The 20,975-nt window shown below is 39.0% G+C and overlaps 1 protein-coding gene across 5 annotated transcripts in view; it reads left to right on the top strand.

The window, feature by feature from the left end:
* LOC136855826 (phosphatidylinositol N-acetylglucosaminyltransferase subunit H-like) overlaps nt 1–20,975 on the top strand; it is a 167,374-nt gene that overhangs the window by 110,897 nt on the left and 35,502 nt on the right. The window contains exon 7 of one of the 5 annotated variants that reach the window (XM_067133217.1): nt 18,131–20,099. The exons of 3 other annotated variants lie outside the window; for them this stretch is intronic. In XM_067133217.1, the coding sequence (XP_066989318.1) occupies nt 18,131–18,137 (7 nt within the window). In that variant the 3' untranslated portion in view covers nt 18,138–20,099. Of the gene's footprint in view, nt 1–18,130; nt 20,100–20,975 lie in introns of those variants that run through there. One more of the 5 variants, XM_067133200.1, reaches the window with a different exon arrangement.

Below are 20,975 nucleotides of genomic sequence, written 5' to 3'. Positions count from 1 at the left end.
TTAATTACGATCGAGTTTAATCCATGTTGCCGATGCACGATAATTTAAAGTATAGTCATCAGCAGCCTGAACATTGTTTTCTCAGCTTCAGCTACAACTTGCAGCTTAAATTTAGCAGTATATTTCATTGCCGATCTTTTATCCATACCAAATAATGGTATAATGTAAAAATATATCAGTCTTATTCTGCTTAACGTCAATTGTGCCATAATGTACGGTAATTGTTTATTACCATACGATGGTTGAAATACCAGGTAAAAGGCTTTTGTTATCCGATTCTGTTATAAGCAAAACAACAGTTTCTTGGTCAGTTGTTTATGGCTGTACGCATTTACGCAAGAGTATATAACGTTACTAACAATAATTTTATTCTCTTCTACTTTTTTAACTAGAAGATGGGGTAAAGAGATGGAGGAAAAGTTGTCTATTGTAATTTGGTCTCTCTCAGTGCCTTATAACGCTGCTGCCTGCACCTGCGCGAAATTTAAAAATATTTTACAAATAATATTGTGGTATCGGTATTAATTGCATACCCCATTGCAAAATCGAATTATCGTAACTCGAGCATTACCTGAGTATTTTAGTCGTTTTATCACAAAAAGTGCATTTAGTCATGAAAATGAGATGAAAACACAGTATTTAGTGAATATTTCTCAGTGAAAAAATACTGCGAATTAGCGAATTTTCCGCAAATAATTGGTAGATACGTTCCAAAGAGAAATCCGTGAATACGTGAGTCCGCGAATCGTGAGAATGCAAATCCGGGGGGTTTACTGCACTACAGTATTTCTCTCTCTCTCTCTCTCTCTCTCTCCCCATTCCACTGATCAATTTTTAGAAGTCTTCTCAACCTCGATTTTAATAGCTTCTTTATTCTGTCTCTTTCTCTTTGTTCTGAAATGCTCTATGTCTTTATGTTTTAGAACGGTGCATGTACAGTTCGTAGACAATACAGGTAAAATTAAAATTAGATCAATTTAAAATTATCTGCTGTACAGGTAAAGATGTAAAAAGAAACAGTAATACGTAGGTTGCGCTAACTGCGAACAAGAGAGAGAGAGTTGTCCTTACTTAAGAGAGTGAAATTTTTTATGAGTTATCACAGAGAGAGAGAGAGAGAGAGAGAGAGAGAGAGAGAGAGAGAGAGAGAGAGAGAGAGAGAGAGAGAGAATATCCTAATCAGCAACACTCTCCCTTCTTGTCATGTTAAATTGACATATCTGACAGCTTTGCCTTCGAGCTTCTCTTAACCCTTAAACGCTGACTGGACGTATCGTAAGTCGACTAAAATTGTCTGTCGGGTGACGAGCGGACGTACCGCACGTCGACTACAAAAAATTTCAACCTTCAGTCAACTTTGACTCGACCAAAATGGTCGAAAAACGCAATTGTAAGCTAAAAGTCTTACATTCTAGCAATATTCAATCATTTACCTTCATTTTGCAACAAATTGGAAGTCTCTAGCACAATATTTCGATTTATGGTGAATTTTTGAAAAAATTTTCCTTACGTCCATTGCAACTCTGCGAAAATTTCAGAAATTCTTTTCGTCATTTTGTCGTAATTTTTGCATCATTTTATATTAGCTGTTACATAAAGTTTTATATATGAAAATGTGTGCAATTTCATGTAAAATACAACAAAAAACAACCCATGGTTGTAGCTTTTATCAGTTTGGAAATATTTGCATATAAATCACGATAAGTGCCAAAATTTCAACCTTTGGTCAACTTTGACTCGACCGAAATGGTCGAAAAACGCAATTGTAAGCTAAAACTCTTACATTCTAGTAATATCCAATCATTTACCTTCATTTTGCAACAAAGTGGAAGTCTCTAGCACAATATTTCGATTTATGGTGAATTTTTGAAAAACTTTTTCCCTTCGTCCAAGTTAACTCGGGCGAACATCTCAGAAATTCTTTCGTCACTTTGTCGTAATGTTTGCACGTTTTATATTAGTCGTTACATAAAGTTTTATATATGAAAATGTGTGCAATTTCATGTAGAATACAACAAAAAATAACACATGGTTGTAGCTTCAATCAGTTTTATGGTTGTAGCTTCAATCAGTTTTGAAATATTTTCATATAAATCGCGATAAGTGCCAAAATTTCAACCTTCGGTCAACTTTGACTTGACCGAAATGGTCGAAAAACGCAATTGTAAGCTAAAACTCTTACATTCGAGTAATATTCAATCACTTACCTTCATTTTGCAACAAATTGGAAGTCTCTAGCACAATATTTCGATTTATAGTGAATTTTTGAAAAAAACTTTTTCCTTACATCGCTCGTGGTAACTCGGCCGAACATCTCAGAAATTCTTTTGTCACTTTGTCGTAATGTTGGCACTGTTTTATATTAGTCGTTACATAAAGTTTTATATATGGAAATGTGTGCAATTTCTTGTAGAATACAACAAAAAATAACTCATGGTTGTAGCTTTTATCAGTTTTGAAATATTTTCATATAAATCACGATAAATAGAAAAAATTCAACCATCGGTCAACTTTAACTAGACCGAAATGGTCGAAAACTGCAATTGTAAGCTAAAACACTTACAGTCTAGTAATATTCAATCAAATACCTTCATTTTGCAACAAACGGGAAGTCTCTAGCACAATATTTCGATTTATGGTGAATTTTTGAAAAAAACTTTTTTTATGTCTGAGCGTTAAGAATTCATGCATCATTTTGTGATAATATTTTCTCTGTGTTGCTTTGATCATTTTACAATTTGTTATATACCAAAATCATTGCAATTTAGTGTACAATACGACGAAAAAAAATTCATTACTTTAACCGTTTTGCTCACAGCGCAATTTGTATACAATTATATATGAAATTTTTTTTCTTGCTGTCATATATTTCAATATTTATATATGATAATGATATTTTTTTTTCATTTCTGTTGGTTGCATACTAAACTTCAGGCAATGTCAAAAAAAGGAGCCAAAAATTAACTCTTAATCTTAAAAGCTAAGTGTGCTGTGATTTAAAAAAAAAAAAAACTTTTTTCTGCTTCGGCGCTAACTCCCGAACACCGCTGGCATACGGCAGACAATTTCGTAAATAGAGGCTTGGCGTTTAAGGGTTAATGAGTTACAAAAGATGAGGGAAAGATATTTGTTTGTTTAAAATACATATCACATACAAATTTTGTAATTACAGTTTTATTATGAGTATTATTATATTGTTATTATTTAACCCTCACAATCCGGGCTAAAATACGCTTATGTAACCCCTGAGACCGGGCTAAAATTGACCATTGCAAATTGGAGAAAAATACATATCTATGGAAAGGTAATAGAATGCACATGAACATGGAACAAAAAAAAAATCTAAAAATAATTTTTGTACTTACCAGAGCGAGTTGATTATAAAGTGCTATAAGTAGGATGAGCGGGGAGACAGCTGACTGAAAAGAATTGGCCCGGGCGCGGGCCTTTTCGCCGACACGCTAACAAACAATACCACGCAAAATAATGAATTCTAAAAGTTTGCACTTGTATACAACAAATATAATACAATAAAAGTTATTTACATGTAAGTTATTACCCGTAAAATGCAATGAAAATGAAACATACCCATAAATGTAAAAAAAGTATATAAAAGTAATACTGGAAAAAAGTTATCGAAAGCCTTATATTTCTGCCCTTATCGTATGAAAAATATTAGTATTTATGAAAGACCCGTAATGTAATATGAAAACCCGTAATGTAAGGTAAAAGTTATTGAAAGTGAACAATACCCAACAAGTTTACCCGTAAAATGCCATGAAATTGAAATATATATCGTCAATGTATGCCAACACATTTCTCTCTCTCAATGAAAAGTCTCTCTCTCTCTCTCTCTCTCTCTCTCTCTCTCTCTCAGCCCTTTGTTGGCCGACTCGGTTGAGCTTTCGACTGTCGCTCGATGGGCCCGTTCAATTCCAAAATTCCGGCTGATGAAGAGCTAGAGGAATTTATTTCTGGTGATAGAAATTCATTCCTCGCTATAATGTGGTTCGGATTCCACAATAAGCTGTAGGTCCCGTTGCTAAGTAACCAATTGGTTCTTAGCCACGTAAAATAAGTCTAATCCTTCGGGCCAGCCCTAGGAGAGCTGTTAATCAGCTCAGTGGTCTGGTAAAACTAAGATATACTTAAACTTCTCTCTCTCTCTCTCTCTCTCTCTCTCTCTCTCTAAAAAGACTGTCATGAATAATATACCCGTAAAAAAAAAGTGAATTACCAGGTAAATAAAAACAAAAATTTACCGATATAAAAAAAAATAATTAATCTCTCTCTCTCTCTCTCTCTCTCTCTCTCTTCTCTCTCTCTTTCCATAAAAAATATATTTTATTTACCCTGAAATATGTTCATAAACTCATAAATGTAAAGTAAAAGTTATAAAAAATGAAAATGAACAATACCCATTTTACCATAAAATGACCTGAAAGTGAAATATATCGGTAAATGTAAAACAAAAGAGACTGTCAAGTGAATAATATACCCGTAAAAGAAAAAGTGAATTACCAGGTAAATAAAAAACAAAGTTTACCCGATATAAAAAAAAAGTTATAATTACCTCTCTCTCTCTCTCTCTTTCGATAAAAATATATTTTATTTACCCTGAAATATGTTCATAAACTCATAAATGTAAAGTAAAAGTTATAAAAAATGAAAATGAACAATACCCATTTTACCGTAAAATGACCTGAAAGTGAAATATATCGGTAAATGTAAAACAAAGTTTACTTGAAATAAAAAGTTATGATAACATGTATTTTACTTGTATTGGGCACCAGGTTGTGACCAACTTCCTCCGTCTTTCCTCAATGTTCTTTGTGTTAGCACATACGTGGCAGGTCCTCTGGCTCAGTTTTCCATTTCGGGTTTCGGGAAGGCGGTCCAAGAAGTGGGTCTGGCACCATTGTCTGGGTGCCAGACGACGTTTCTGGTTGCTCGACAAATTTTCCCTTGGCTGTTCTCTGGAATTGGCCATATTTCAATAAGAGCTGTTTACACATGTTGAGTGAAAAGTAGCGCAGAGAAATTGACTTTTGTATGGAATTTGTACAGGTTATACGCATTCAGCATACAAACGTCTATGATGTGGAATAGGGCTTTCTTGTACCACTTCATTGTTCTCCGAGTGCATGCCATGTATCCAATTTGCATATCAGATTTGTTTACAAGACGCATGTTTTTCACGTAGTCCACAATCACATCTGGTTTGTAAATGGTTTCACGTGTTCTGTAGTCCTGTTTCCCAGTGGATATCATTTGCCCAGTGTGAATCCCCGACAACAGATTGAATTCCTTTTCGTCCTTCCATTTCACAAGGAGATGATGAGCTTTCTTTCTGAAAACAGCCTCACCTCGTTTGATACCCTTTGGGAATTTGGGCATTCCTTTTCTATTGTCTCTGACCGTCCCAACCAACCCGGTGTTGTTGTCGTGGAGATAAGTACTTAGCCCCGGGCTGGTGTAGTAGTTATCAGTATACAGGATATGGCCTGCATTCCAATAGGGATCCATTAGCATCTTCACAACGGCCCCTGAATGCCCCAAGGGATCATTAGCTGGGATGTCTACGTCTGTCCCTGTATAAATGACAATGTCAAGAACATATCCCGTTTTACAGTCACAAATAACATATATTTTTATCCCAAAACAATGTCTTTTTGTTCTTATGTATTGCTTGAATATCAGTCTACCCTTGAATAACACTAAACTTTCATCCACAACAAGTTTTGGAAGGGATAAAAATATTTTTTAATCTTTCCCTTACCATTTCAAGACATCTCTTATTTTCCACAGTCTATCATTACTATTTCTATCCCTCATCTCATTGTTCAGAAATGCAAGAACTGATACATATCCTGATATCTGTCACGTGGCATGAATTTTCCATATATCGGCGTATATATGTATGCATCTGTTGCCCAGTAATCCCTCATAACGATGCTTCATGTATGAGGCATTAGTAACGTGAGAGCCAGGAACACTATCATTTCTTGGAGACAAACATCCACCCATTTCTTCATCTTCGATGTACCAGGAGGCCTGTCACGTGTGAGGAGCGAGTGATACCGATTGGTTTCATCGACCATGACTTGCACTATATCATCGTCGATGAATTTCCGAAAATAATCAGATTCTTCACTCATATTAGAGTTGAGGTCAAAATCTAGCGTCACTCCTGCTGAACCACCAAAAACATAATCATGAGGAACGAAATTACGCCCATCAGTCCAACCGTCATTTTCTGTAGCCGCAGCCGACCCATGTGTTCAAACACCACTGCCGCCTCCCCTTCCCCCCGATGAACTGCGAGAGGAAGAGGATCCCACCGTCCCCCGTTGCCTGCGGCGTCGGCGAACGAACCCTCTGCCTCGGAGAATGTCTTCTTCAGCATCAATTATTTCGGCTTGATAAGCATCACTATCATCACTACTACTATCAGTTTCTTGCTGACGATATCTAGGATCATTCAGTTCCTCATCACCACTTTCATCAGCCCATCCCAAGCCTTCGAGAACGCTGCTCTCGTAATCAGACTCGCTCCCATAGCTATCACTATCGTGGAATTCTTCCAACAATTTCAAAGTTTCATTGATTTCTTTGGTCGTTAGAGGCCTCTTTTTACTACTAATTTTTTTCTTACTAGTAGAAGGATCACTGACAAAAGTATCACTATCATCCGAGACGCCACCAAGGCCAAGACTAAGACCAAGACCATGCGATGCTTGGAGACTACTGATCGCTCTCATTCAGCTCTCAGAGGTGGTGTATGGTGATCTATGGGTTGCCAATTTGTCAAAATACTCTAGAGGTGTCGAGCAGAAAAAATTGCGCCAATTCCATTCAAAACATTTGGCGGCGATTGAAATTTTTCAGGAAAGATACCCGGACTCCGCCACAAAGTTAATTTAAATCTTTCAGGAAAGATACCAGGACTGTGGGGGTTAATCTTATTAATACTTGAAAATTAGTACGTAATATTAGGTAAAAAATTTATTTATCATACAAAACAATGAACATATACATGTACCATAAAAATTCTCTCATCTCAGTAAGAGAGAGAGAAATTATTTTTATTTAATGTTATTTAATTTACACATAAAAGCTTGAAAACTTATAAATTACTTAAAAAATTAAACATAAACACTTTTGCGGGGTTTCTCAGTATTCGCAAATGTTCGTGTGCCTGTGAAAAACTCTTGTATGACAATTAGTTAGGTTCCAGTGAAAAGTTCGGGTGTCTGTGAATTCGCGCAACTCGAATCACGCAAGTTCAGGGTATTACTGTATTAAGGGCTATAGAGCTATGCTGGGATCAGTCTTCAAGCATAGAGTAGACTTGGCCTCCAGTAAAGACTTGACAGATCTGATTAAGTCTTTTGAGACTTCTAAACAGGTGAAGGACAACTCTGTGTAGTGGAACCTGGATGTTGCACTTAAATGGTTAACGGGTCCTGCTTTCAAGCCTCTCCGTGCCATTTCATTCAAGAATTTAATTAAGAAGACTTTTTCTTGTAGCCTTGGCCACTGCCAAGAGAGTAAGCGAGTTGCAGGCTATATACAAGTGCATCGGTTTCTCGAAGGGAGATGCTGTCTGGGCTTTCTGGCTAAGAATGAGTCCCCGTCCAATCCTTGGCCACGCTTGGTTTCTATTAAAAACCTCATGGACATTCTAGGACCAGAGGAGGAGGAAAGGGTCCGTTTCCCAGTGAAGGCACTGAGATTACTTAGACAGGACAGAGTGAATCAGAGACCCTGCCAGTAACTCTCTGGTGTACCGTCAAGAACCCTCGAAACTGTTGTCTAAGAATGCTGTGTAATTTTTTCTTAGAAGTCTGATCATCGAGGTGCACTCTCAAATAGAAAAAGATGTCCTATTTTCCTTTCAGGTGAGAGCACATGATATTAGAGCTGTCACCACTTTGTATGCCTTTAGGCATAGTATGTCGCTTTCAACTATCCCCCAGTTGACATACTGGAAATGCAATTCAGTTTTTACCTCACACTATCTTACAGAAATTGAAACGACGTACGAATATTGCAGTACCTTTGGTATGCTATCTGTGGCTGGCTTAGTATTGTGGGAGGAAGCATAAGAATCAACCCTTCCTATCTGTAACTTTTTCACCTTGAATTTTTGGGTGTCAAATTTTTTGGGGGGGAGCTTGGGGCTACTTGTACCCAGAGTGCCCACGAATCTGTGGTAGTGGTATGGTGGTATTTAATCTATTTTGTTGTTGGTATGGGTAACTATTTTTATTGGTCTATTGTATTTTGGTACTGCTCCCAGGGTAAGGGCAGTTTTGTCTGTATTGCTTTATGGGTGTTCGAAAGGCTCCTTTGCTCTAAGGGCCCCCCTCTCAAAAAGTAGGGACTTATCACTGCCATTCCTCTAAGTTGCTACAGGTCAAGATGAGAACAGACCAAGGCAGTAATCAACTACTGCAGCTCTCTTACCAGGTAAGGTTACAACAAGCATTTTATCAATGCTAACAGATTTTTATGTTGCAAATTCATCCTCATATCCTTTTGTTTTTGGAACAGAATATGTCCATTTATCCCACCACCTATCAATGTGGGAGTTAGCTATGTAATTACTTGGTAAGTTACATATATGAAATTGGTATTTTCATAATAAAATTAAGTTTCATATATGCTTACCTAGTAATTACAAGATCAGAGCCCTCCTCCTCCCCTCTGATGGACATAAAGCACAAAAGTAGTGACGATCGCTGTACCTATTGTTCCCCAATAGAGGGCGGGGTAGTTACCTACATTATAAATAAATGAATTGCTACCGCGAACTTAAAATTTTTAACTGCCACACGAGTGGAATAGTATAGCTATGTAATTACTTGATAAGTATATAAGAAACTTAATTTTATTATGAAAACACCATTTTAGCACCTTACAAAGTCTAGTTAACTTAAATGGCTGTTTGGGCATTCCAGATTTTTTAATTGGATCTTTAATATTAAGCATTTGTAGATCTCCATCCTATTTATAAGGTAAAGTTCATGTTTGGCATAGTATTAGGGACACTTCCTTCTATCCTTTTCATGTACAGTAAAGGCTGTATGTATGTGTATCAGGTTTTATAAATAAATATGTAAAATGTTGTAAGCAGAGGTAAATATCAGTTTGTTAATATTAAAATATTATATTGAGCCTAGAATTTTTTAAAATGTTACAGATATTATGCCATGTTTATCAAGTGCCAATAAATTGCTAGCCTGTTCCACCCAGAAATTTTGTATTTACTTACCTGAGGGGAGGAAAGCATAGTTGTTCCTGTAAGGATACAAACCTCTTTTTCATAAATGGGATTACCCAGTACACATTGAGGACATCAGCTGTGTATTGACAGATAAAACAAAACAATAATGCAGGTAGGCCTGGACCTCTCTCAGCGTACCTGCACCATTGTTTTCCCAGCCATAGTTGCGTATCAAGCTAGTGATACACATTGCACTGGCATTTTTTGTGTGATTCCTTTGGCTTTTCCCCAGTTGTGATTTCTGTTGAGCCACATCTCGGTTGTGTTTAGGAAATGATAATCATATGTGTTTCCATGAGTGCTTTTGCAGGGGCCTTTGATTAAAGCTGGTGAGATTCCCTATACCATGAGTGTGCCACTTGTTAGCCCCATTAGCTCTTCCTTGGGCGAGTTGGTAGATTTGTGGCCTTGCACTCGCTAGGCCTGAGCTCAACACTCCGGCCAGCTAATGAAGAGTTAGAGGAATTTATTTCTGGTGATAGAAATTTATTTCTCGCTGTAATGTAGTTCGGATTCCACAATAAGCTGTAGGTCCCGTTGCTAAGTAACCAATTGGTTCTTAGCCATGTTAAATAAGTCTAATCCTTCAGGTCAGCCCTAGGAGAGCTGTTAATCAGCTCAGTGGTATGGTAAAACTAAGGTATATATTTTTTTTTTGTTAGCCCCATTGTTCTTTATGATGGTTACCATGGGAGTGAATGAAACCTAAGCTCCGAAAATTCACAGGCAAGGACAAAGCCTTCAATAAGTTTATGTCCCCTGCAGTGGTGGACCTCGCATTCAGTGTGCATTTCCTGCAGGGAAAATGATTGTGCAAGGGACTCCACATGTGTTGTGTGTGAGGGATGGCATACCTCACAGGAGAGTCAATGAAAAGCATAGAAGGAAACAGGACACAGTCAAGGGAAGTAACTTTGAGCCCTTCTCCTCATCCAACTCCATTCTTCTTTCTCCCACTCCTCCATCAATGCCTCCAGTAATGGGGGGGGGAACCTTCACTAGTGCCTTCAAGAGAGACATCTTGGGCCTGTCGGAAGAGGTGTTTGAAAGGGTGCTTGAGTGGCTGAATATTAGTGAAGGTGAAAGAGACCAGCATAGCAGACTCTGTAAATCCCAGTGGCCTCCCCATTCCCTCCTCACTCAGGCAGTCAGCAAAAGGGGGAATTTGGATCTCCCAACCCCTCCCCCTCCCCACAGCAACAAATGAGGATCAAGGTGTGGATCACTCCAAGGCAAAGAGGTTGCGATCCCCAGTCAGCATTTTAGCCTTCCCCTCTTGGGTTTCAAAAGATTGAGAAAAAGAGGGTTGGGGTTAGCTCAGTGAAGGTGCAGATGAGAGGCAAGCACTACACCTCATGATGGAGGAGCTTAGCTAGACAGTCTTCCTCCTCTTCCTCTCCGTCAAGCAGTTCTCCCTCTTCAGGCAGCAGTGTCATCAGGATTGATCGTTACAGAAGGTCAGCATCTTCTAAGAGGAGGAAGTGTAAGAAGATCCACAAGAGGAGTAATTTGACAATGTGCCACAAGAAAAGGAGAGATGGAACCCCTAGAGACTTCGGAGCTAAGATAGTCGGGGTAGGAGCTCTTCCTACTGGAAGAGAGACTCTTGAGAGTGACTCAGCTACACATCACCTGAGTTGGAATCAAGATGTTTAGAGCTGGGGTTTGTTAGGATTTTTTTTAGTATGATGTTAAGTCCTGTAAACTTTTATTTCTAGGCATTTTAATTTTTAAATCAGGTTATTTGTGCAGGGTTGTTTCTAAACTCTCTCTTTGTCGAGGGAGTTTTCAGCCTTGGAGATCTAATGTGTTGGTGATGAGAGAAATTAATTTTGTGTTTTAATGATTAATTTCATTTGTTGCACTCTTGATGATTGTTTACCATATTTTAGTTGTACTTTTATTCTCATCCAGGTTATAACTTAAGTACAGACTAATGCAACTGTTTGTTTGACCTTAGGATACTGTAGTTTTTTCTCTTCTCCACCAGTTTGCTTCATTGGTCTAGGACGGATGTTTGCTTGGTGTCAACCAGAAGGAAGATTTTAGGTATGGATTTCAGGAAGGTGCAGTTTTGCTCTCCATACAAAACTACATTACCATACACCTCAACTCTTGTTTCAAAAGATTTTCTCTACATCTTGAAGAGGCAGTTGTGGAAGTAGAACATCACTGTTACATCTCTCCACCTTTGTGACTCATTTTCATTATCTGTTACTAGAGGACAGGAAACTTCAATCACTAATCCTTCCTACTTATGATTAGCCTTGTTCCCTACCAAAGGATCCAGGAAACTTTGCTTTCATTAGTATTCCTTTGGAAAGAGAAACATTGGTTTTTGCTTCCGTCACAAGGAAACAACATTTTTGCTGTCACCTGTATGGCTTTGGCTCCTCTTATGGCAGCTTCATCCTTCCTGTCAAGCTTTCTTTCCTCGGAGATTCCTCGGAGATGGGGATCTGTCATGTTTGAATTTGTCCCAGAATTCATAGCAAAGACTCAGAATCCATTGGTCCCTCACGCCAGATTCGAGTTCTCCTTGATCCCCTCCATAGAGGACTTTTTTGTTGATGATACAGATGAGATGCTACTGTGTCCAATTAGAGTGCTGTGGTACTACTTGAAGACGACTTGACAGCTCAAGCCTGGTTATCGACAACTCTTTGTTAGTATTGGCTTGACCAAAAAAGAAGTGTCCAAGAACACCATCTCTTTCTGGCTTTGTGAGGCAATCAAACGGGTGTACTCTACGCCTGACGAAGTGGATGACAGTATGTTCCATGCCAGAGCTCATGAGGTCAGGGGCATTGGTCCGTCCCTCACATTCAAGAAGACCTTTCAGTTCACCAGATACTGAAGGCAGGAGTGTGGTCGCGACAGACCACATTCACCTCCTACCTATGGGACATTGCCCATAGGTCCTTGGACTCTTTTTCCTAGGGTCCTATGGTGGCTGCTCAGCAAGTTGTGTAGCTCATCCAGTTCCTCTAGTGGGACAGGTAGCATCTTGCCTAAGATGTACAGTTATGGAAGAGAGAGTGTGTGTGACTGGTCTCCTCCCTATCTCTCTTTTTTTCTCTCCTCTCCCCGCAGGCAGTTGGTGAACTGTCGTGCTGGAATGGGCGTGATGCTGGTGAATTACACATTTCCGAGCACCCTTTCTATTATCTAATGTAATTTAGAATAGTAGGAGCAAGTCCTACCCTCTCTCTAATCTCTCTAGCAAGGGGAGGGAGGGACTGACAATAAACAAAGAAATTGTTGGTTATCTTTAGCTTTATTGTAATCATCATAAAGCTTCATCTAAACCTTTTTCATACCAGTGATGCTTCCCAAACCCATCGATCTGAAAAGCCCAGAAGTCTGGCAATTGAACACTCATATGTTCAACATATCAGAGGTATGGGACTCCTTCCTTTGCTCTACATGGCCAGGAAGGAGGCTCAGGTGAGGCGAACCACCAGTCGGTTCAGAGGCTTAGTCAGTATCTTCCCACCAATCAGTAAGTCTTCCATGTGTAAAGACTTAGGGTTTGTATTCGTGTAGGAACAAATTTGTAGTTTTCTTAACATACAAACCTGAGGTCTTTACATAAGCTACCCACCTCAAGCCACCCCTCATTATGATACCTGGGCCGGAAGGTAAGTGAATGCATTGCGCGACAGAAGGGCAGGTCTCCCCCACCCAACCATCCAGTTTTTAATTATCTAACAACCTTGTCAGAACTGAATGGCCAGTTTCCAGCTGTGCTGAAGGTATTTCCATATGTAAAGACCTCATGTTTGTATGTTAGGAAAAATACGAATTACTTTAAAAATTTGTCATTTCATATGACTCCAACATAGCCTTGGGATAATTTATATCCAGTCTTTCTTTGAAAGAAATGCGAGATCTCTTCCTGCAATCCCTGGATTTTGGACAAATTTCCACTCTGTTCTTTTGCTTACTTTTAGCCAGGCCCCAGGAATAGGCACTCTCTCATGATCCTTTCATTTTGCCATAAATCTACCATACCTTATTCCCTTGTAAGGTTTGAGGGAGAGGGTTATCAGTCTCCTCTGCTAATGAGGCTCCTAATAGAACAACTGAAATTCCAAGCTTGGCATTCCTTCCCTGGCACCTCTCCCTTTCACTGTGTGACCTTTTTTGAATGGAATTCCTAGGCTTCCTGCAAATTTTAGCACACAGGGTTTAAAATTACCTCTGAGGCTGCCTTTACTCTCAGTATGAGGCTGATCTCCAGTAAAATGAAAAACTATTGATTAGTAGATCTCGTACTGATTTTCTACCCCATCCTCCCCTGTAGGTGGATGGGACTGCTGAATGAGTAGGAAGCTTTGACTGTACTTGGTGTCTTTTGACTTGCATCTTACTGTAGAAAACTTTGAGGAACATCTAGTGACAGTGTCAGCAATAGCTACTTGGAAATTTGGTATTACAGTATATGTAAGGCCCCACATGTTCATAACAATGATAAAATCAGTGCAGCCTATTTTAGGTCATTTTCCCATCCATTGCTTGAACACTGTTCTCTGGTGTGGATGTTTGCTTTTGCCTGAGATTTGTCTCTTTGAGTGGTTCATGGTGATAGGCTTCTGTTTACTAACAGTAGCAGTTATGAAAAATTGTTTTGCAACATTCATAAGTTGTATTTCAACAGAGAACTTTTGCTACCACAATTGATCTCTGCTGAGAGCAACCAGATTTGCTGTTGAACTTCTCAGTTCCAGAGGTCTTTTATTCCTCACACCATTAGACTGTGGAACAGCCTCCCTGAGGATGTTGGGCAATCAGAACCTGAATATTTCAACTGAAGATACAGTGCATTACTACCCTAAAACAATGCACCTTATGTTTCTTTAATTTATTTATATTTTTATCTGTTCTTTTATCTCTTCTTTCTGCATTTCCTATTGTCTTCTGTAACTTTTCAAATGAACACCATATTTATTGGAAGCTTGAATTTCTAGTCATTGGCCCCTGTAGGGCTGTTCCTTATGAATATGGTTTTATCTTGTGAATAGTAATATTATAATAATAATAATAATCATAATAATAATAATAATAATAATAATAATAATAATAATAGGTTCTATTGAATATTATTGCTGCTTCAGCTGCATTTATTTTGTAGAAGACTTTTTATATTTTCCTTATTGCGGACTTCTCTTCAGTGGAGGTGTGTGCTAACAGGTCACCTATATTTGTCATTTCATGGGGAAAAGTCAAAATCTGGATTCTGCTTCTTTATATATTCTATACAGTTGGTTCTATACAATTGTTGCCTGACAGCGTTTTTGACAGACTCTTCTGTCATTCTCCAGCGGGAGCTAGTAGAGGACTGGCAGATTGCATAGGTCCTTCTGAATTTATACGGGCTTCAGCGGGGGCGGTCATGGATAACAATTCTGATTGGTTGCAGTCAGCGAACTTCAAGCCAAATTTCTGCGTACTCAGTCCTGTTCTTTAATAAACCTGGGAATGTCATTCATTCCAGCGTTCCCGATGGCCTGCCGTTGCGTGATGTCATGCGGCTGACATCATCGGTGGTTTGGCTGCTATTGGGCTGCGGATGAATGATGTCATTATCTACTCTTTCTGTTGTAGTCGGGGATTGTCTCGAAGGCGCCTCGCTCATCAGGGCATCTCCATTCTCAGGGTTATGCGTTTTCAGGTATTCGTTGGATTTGTATATGTTCTGCATTATTCTTCTTAAATTCGTGGGTAGGTTGCGATGCCTCCTGTGTCGTATTCATTGTTTGGTTTTGTCTGGCAATGAGGCGCCTCTAGCAGGCGCAGGCGTCGAGTCGGCTCTCGATTCCTCGGCGTTTTGTATAATACTGTCGGAGATGGAAATATTGTGAGTAGCAGGGCGTGGTTCATGATGGCACCCTCCTGGGCGTGGCAGGAGATCCTTTTAGACAGGCGCGCGTGGTCATTCCAATATAAGCGCCAGGGCATCCTCGGACAGGACATACAAATTGGTAGACCATGTTCTTCTGCTTGAGGGTTCTCTTGCTGGCGGAGAGGTTATTTTCATCACCAGATCACGTGCGGCGGTTCTTATAATAAATTATAAGATTTATTCTCTTACTGTCTTCGGTCGGGGTGATGTTTTCCATGACGATTTTCTTCATGGAGTTCTCGTCCTCACAGTACTGGGGATGCATCCGGGCCTTATAATGATCTTTATGTCATCTATTATAAGGCCCGGATGCATCCCCAGTACCGAGGGACGAGAACTCCATGAAGAAAATCGCCATGGAAAACGCCACCCCGACCAAGACAGTAAGAGAATAAATCTTATAATTTATTATAAGAATCGCCGCACCCGTGATCTGGTGATGAAAATAACCCCTCTCCGCCAGCAAGAGAACCCCTCAAGCAGAAGAACGTTGTCTTCCAATTTGTATGTCCTGTCCGAGGATGCCCCGCGCTTATATTGGAATGACCACAATGCGCCTGTCTAAAAGGATCTCCTGCCACGCCCAGGAGGGTGCCATTATGAACCACGCCCGTGTTACTCACAATATTTCCATCTCCCGCGACAGTATTATACAAAATATAAGTATAATCGAGAGCCGCCGACTTCGACGCCTGCGCCTGCTAGAGGCGCCTCATTGCCGAGACAAACCAGCAATGAATACGACGCAGGAGGCATCGCCCTACCCACGAATTTAAGAAGAATAATGCAGAACACCCGCCAAATCCAACGAATACCTGAAAACGACAACCCTGAGAATGGAGATGCCCTGATGAGCGAGGCGCCCTTCGAGACAATCCCCGACTACGACAGAAAGAGTAGATAATGACATCATTCATCCGCAGCCCAATAGCAGCCAAACTACCGATGATGTCAGCCGGCATGACATCACGCAACGGGCAGGCCAATGGGAACGCTGGAATGAATGACATTCCCAGGTTGCGAAGATCCGTCAGGATTGAGCTTCACGCAGAAATTTGGCTTGAAGTTCGCTGACTGCAACCAATCAGAATTCGCCATCCATGACCGCCCCCCGCTGAAGCCCGTGTATAAATTCAGAAGGACCTATGCAATCTGCCAGTCCTCTACTAGCTCCCGCTGGAGAATGACAGAAGAGTCTGTCAAACGCTGTCGCGGCAACAATTGTATAGAACCAACTGTATAGAATATATAAAGAAGCAGAATCCAGATTTTGACTTTTCCCATGAAATGACAAATATAGGCGAGCTGTTAGCACGCACCTCCACTGAAGAGAAGTCCGCAATAAGGAAAATAGGAAAAGTCTTCAACAAAATAAATGCAGCTGAAGCAGCAATAATATTCAATAGAACCCGTTTAAAAGAGGGTCTGCTGCCAAATTATAATAATAATAATAATAATAATAATAATAATAATAATAATAATAATAATAATAATAATAAAGGCTCTGGTTTGTTTATTAAAGAGATATATTAATTAATCTTTAAAATATGCTTTTTTTTTAAAGTGGAATTGATAAAGGTGCCAAACCTTTACATACTCTCTGGTTATTCTGGCCAAAAAAAGTTAAGTATACCTTAGTTTTACCAGACCACTGAGCTGATTAACAGCTCTCCTAGGGCTGGCCCGAAGGATTAGACTTATTTTACATGGCTAAGAACCAATTGGTTACTTAGCAACGGGACCTACAGCTTATTGTGGAATCCGAACCACATTATAGCGAAAATGAATTTCTATCACCAGAAATAAATTCCTCTAACTCTTCATCAGCCGGCATGGAATTGAACTCCGGCCCATCGAGTGACAGTCTGAAGCTCAATCAACTCGGCCAACAAAGGGCTGTTATTCTGGCCAAGCAAACAAGGGTGTAAGGTGTGCTAACCATTCAGGTGTGGGGCAATGATGCATAACTATGGAGAATTTTTCTAAAGGTCTTTTGGGTTCAGAAGTAAATTCCTAATTTTTTTCTAAATTTTAAAGAATGCAAAATATACCTCAGGGTGAACTTTAAAAAATATGTCATTTTTGTGTTTTTCATGATAAATTTAATTACAGTACTTTAAAGATAAGGAAATCAATCAGGTTCTCTATACAAATATACAAAGTTTCACTAAGTTACCCTAAGAGATTGTATACCTGAGCTGACAAGGTTCTTTTTACAGGACACTAAAAATGTATTTGCATTACAATTCACTGTCTGCACATGAGGTGTACTCTTGAAGAGTAGACATATTAGATTAAGGTGCACACTAAGAGCAGACATACTATTAGATTAACATTTGTAAAAAAATAATTTATTAACAATTTTCAGTCATGTCAACATACGATAACTCGCTCAGAAATGGGTCATTGTATATAGATTGTATTAACTAAAGTGATAGTGTGCATTCACAAGTCTTTTAAACATTTGCTTTTATGGAATTATCAACTGAAGTGATGTACAATGACAACTCTTGAAATATTTTTATATTGAACAGTATGTAATTTCCACTACAATAAGATTTTTATTATACAACATACATACTCAAAGAGAATATGACAGTTTGTCTTAATCAGTTTTTCATATTCTAGGAAACTAAGTGAATTTCTAAGGTTTGGCAACTTCATATTAAAAGCAATCTACTCTTATATTATAATTGTGCACCAATAAGTTCATTATCATCTTCTGTAAGAAGATTGAAGAACATATACAATATGAAAAAATATTTTTGCAGAAATATAAAATTTGCATACAAGCTTCTTGGGACCATGTAGTTTTACATGGAAATACACCTGCCAAAGAATTGTAGTATTACATGAAAATATATTTGTCCAACAGTGCTACATGGCAATACAAATGTCCAATAATAGACAGATTTATATAATTTCAATTTCATCAGGTCTTGAAGAACGGATATTTCATAGGCAGTGTGCTAACAAGGAGAGACAGTTGCAAAGGGAAAAGATGAAACAATGCTGGAGGGAGTCAGCAACCAAAGGTTATCAAATGAAAGCCACACAAGAAAAAGAATGAAGGTACATCTTTTTGCTGCTGATTTTCTTTATCTAAAGTATTTAGATGTCATCAGTTTACAATGATAGTCTATAGTGTACAATTAGTTTAGGTTTGGTAACTCAAGGATTCATTCTTTAAAGCCTGCTATTTGTTTCTCCTTTGGTGAATTTGCTGTACAGTAAACCCCCCGTATTCGCGTACTCATGGTTCGCGGACTCATGCATTCGTGGGTTTCTCTGTGGAACATATCTAGCCATCATTCGCAGAAAATTCGCCCATTCGCAGTATTTTTCACAGAAACATTCACTAATTACTGTATTTTCATATAATTTTCATGAATAAATGCACTTTTTGTGATAAAACTATTAAAATACTCAGGTATAAACATTTTTACAGGGTTTTTCTTGGTTTAAGCTATCAAAATGGGCAGTTCTAAGTGTTTTTAGAGAGGTTTTAAGCATTCGCGGATTTGACCTATTCGCGGGGGGGTGTGGGACGCATCCCCCGCGAATACGGGGGGTTCACTGTATTTTAATGTTCCTATAAACAACTATACCATGTAAATAACAGTAGAAACTGCCAAGTCAGTTATCAGAAATGGGTTCACCAGACTAATGAGTTTGTCAGCTAGCCAAAAGGATCCATTCATATATATAAAAAATTAATTATACCATATAAAATAAAAGTAACAAGCATATCATATAGTTAATTATAAGTTTACAGAGCAAATTAAATGGGTAAAATAAGGATGTTTCAAGTTTTTAACAATTCTTTTGATGTATCTTTGTCACTTTTCATTCAATGTTGATGACAATTATGTCACACATGCAAAATGTTCTTCAGTGCTGTTCTGAAGGTTAGGTCACAAGGAATGGCCGATAAAAAATCTGAAAATGGGTCTCCCCAATTCAAAGTTGAAATAATGCTACAATGTACTTGTTTGTTATGACTGCTGTAACCTTGCTATGAATTTAATATGCTTTATTTTGTTATTATTTGGCCTAGTTCTCTACAAAGCCCACTGTTTACTTTGAATTTAATAATGCCCCATAATTATATATATATCTGTTAATGTTTGAGCTAATCTCAGTTGGTTTATTATTTGGATATTCATTTCACACCTACATAAGCAATAAATTCACCACAATTCATCATTAATACCAACATCATATACTGTTGTTTAGAAAGTGCATTTGCTCTTCTGGGCAAGAGAATTTTTCAATTGCTTCTGTGGCACTTACATATTGTTAAAAATTAGACTTCTGAAAGTGTACTTATAATAGGATTAGCAGCAACTTAAAATTGCAAAATAGATTTAGTGTCATGTACTAAGGACTAAATTTTACTCATTGTGATACTAAAACAAATTCACACCAGTGGGAAGTTTAGGACTATTAAAGTTTATTGCATGTGTGGAAATCCACGTCAGAAGGGAGTGACAACCAGGACTTTGTACAAGTGATTTTGTAGTTTATTCTAGATTTTCAAGTTCACATTGAATACCAGAGAAGTTGACAGAGCCTTATATACAAAAACAGAAGGGGTGGTGGGGTTACAGTTTGTTAATCTGGGCAGCATGTTCTTTAAACAAAAAAGACAGGGACAAAGGATCAAGGGATAATCCAGGGTGGAGTGATTTATCCAGTACGTACCAACAAATTGACCAGTTTTGATGTGACATCTTTATTTACTAAAGTTCCTATTGATGACTTTCTTCAATATTTATCACAACATTTGGACCTGTATAATCTAGAATTACCTACCATTGTTGTTATTAATTTGATATCCCTTTGTATAAAAAATTTTAAATTAATTTTCAATGGTGATTTTTATGAACAAATATTTGGTATGACTATGTGGAACCTCTTTCGCCACTTTTGTCTAATATTTACATGGAATTCTTTGAGTCTAGACTTATTCTAAGAAATCTCTTCTCTAAGGTGTTTTGGGTTAGATATGTAGATGATTGTTTTTGTATAGTAAAAGGAAATGTAAATATTCCTGATTTCTTGCAATCGATTAATGGTGCAGAAAGCAGATGGCACCTGGAGGCCCTGTGGCGACTACAGGCGGCTCAACCTTGCTACAGAACCCAACCACTACCCTCCCCAAGACATGCAGGACCTAACGGCCTCTTTCCACAGGGCCAAAATATTCTCAAAATTAGGTCTCTTAAAATCATATTTTCAGGTACCAGTAGCTCCAGAAGACATCCCCAAAACCGCCTTTCGGGTCCTACGTCTTCGCCTTCTCCACCTTCGGCCTGAGGAACGCAGGCGCGACCTTCCAGAGGCTGATGGGCAGCATCCTGGGGGACCTGGACTTCTGCGTCTGCTATGTCGATGATATCTTAACTTTTTCCAGATCCCACAAAGAACACCTACGGCACATCCGGAAGGTACTGCAGCGCCTCCAGGAGAGTGGCCTCGTTGTCAGGTTCGACAAGTGCACCTTTGGCATCGAGAAGGTGGAATTCCTAGGCCACGAGGTATCCCCAGGAGGCGTCCGCCCAGTGTCATCGAAGGTCGAGGCCGTCATGAGGTTCCCCACCCCTACCTCCATCAGGGCCGTACAAGAATTTCTCGGTATGGTCAACCACCACAGGAGATTCATCCCGACCAGCAGAAGGCCTTCTCCCTGTCCCTGATGAAGGCCACCCTCGCCAAGGCAACAGCCTTGGCCCACCAGGACCCCAGCCCTCCCCTCCAGCTGACGACGGACGCTAGTCA

The sequence above is a fragment of the Macrobrachium rosenbergii genome, chromosome 3 (assembly GCF_040412425.1).
Source record: "Macrobrachium rosenbergii isolate ZJJX-2024 chromosome 3, ASM4041242v1, whole genome shotgun sequence".
NCBI classification, from domain to species: Eukaryota; Metazoa; Arthropoda; class Malacostraca; order Decapoda; family Palaemonidae; genus Macrobrachium; species Macrobrachium rosenbergii.
The sequence above is the reverse complement of the archived record's forward strand: the minus strand, read 5'-3'. Positions and strand labels throughout refer to the sequence as shown.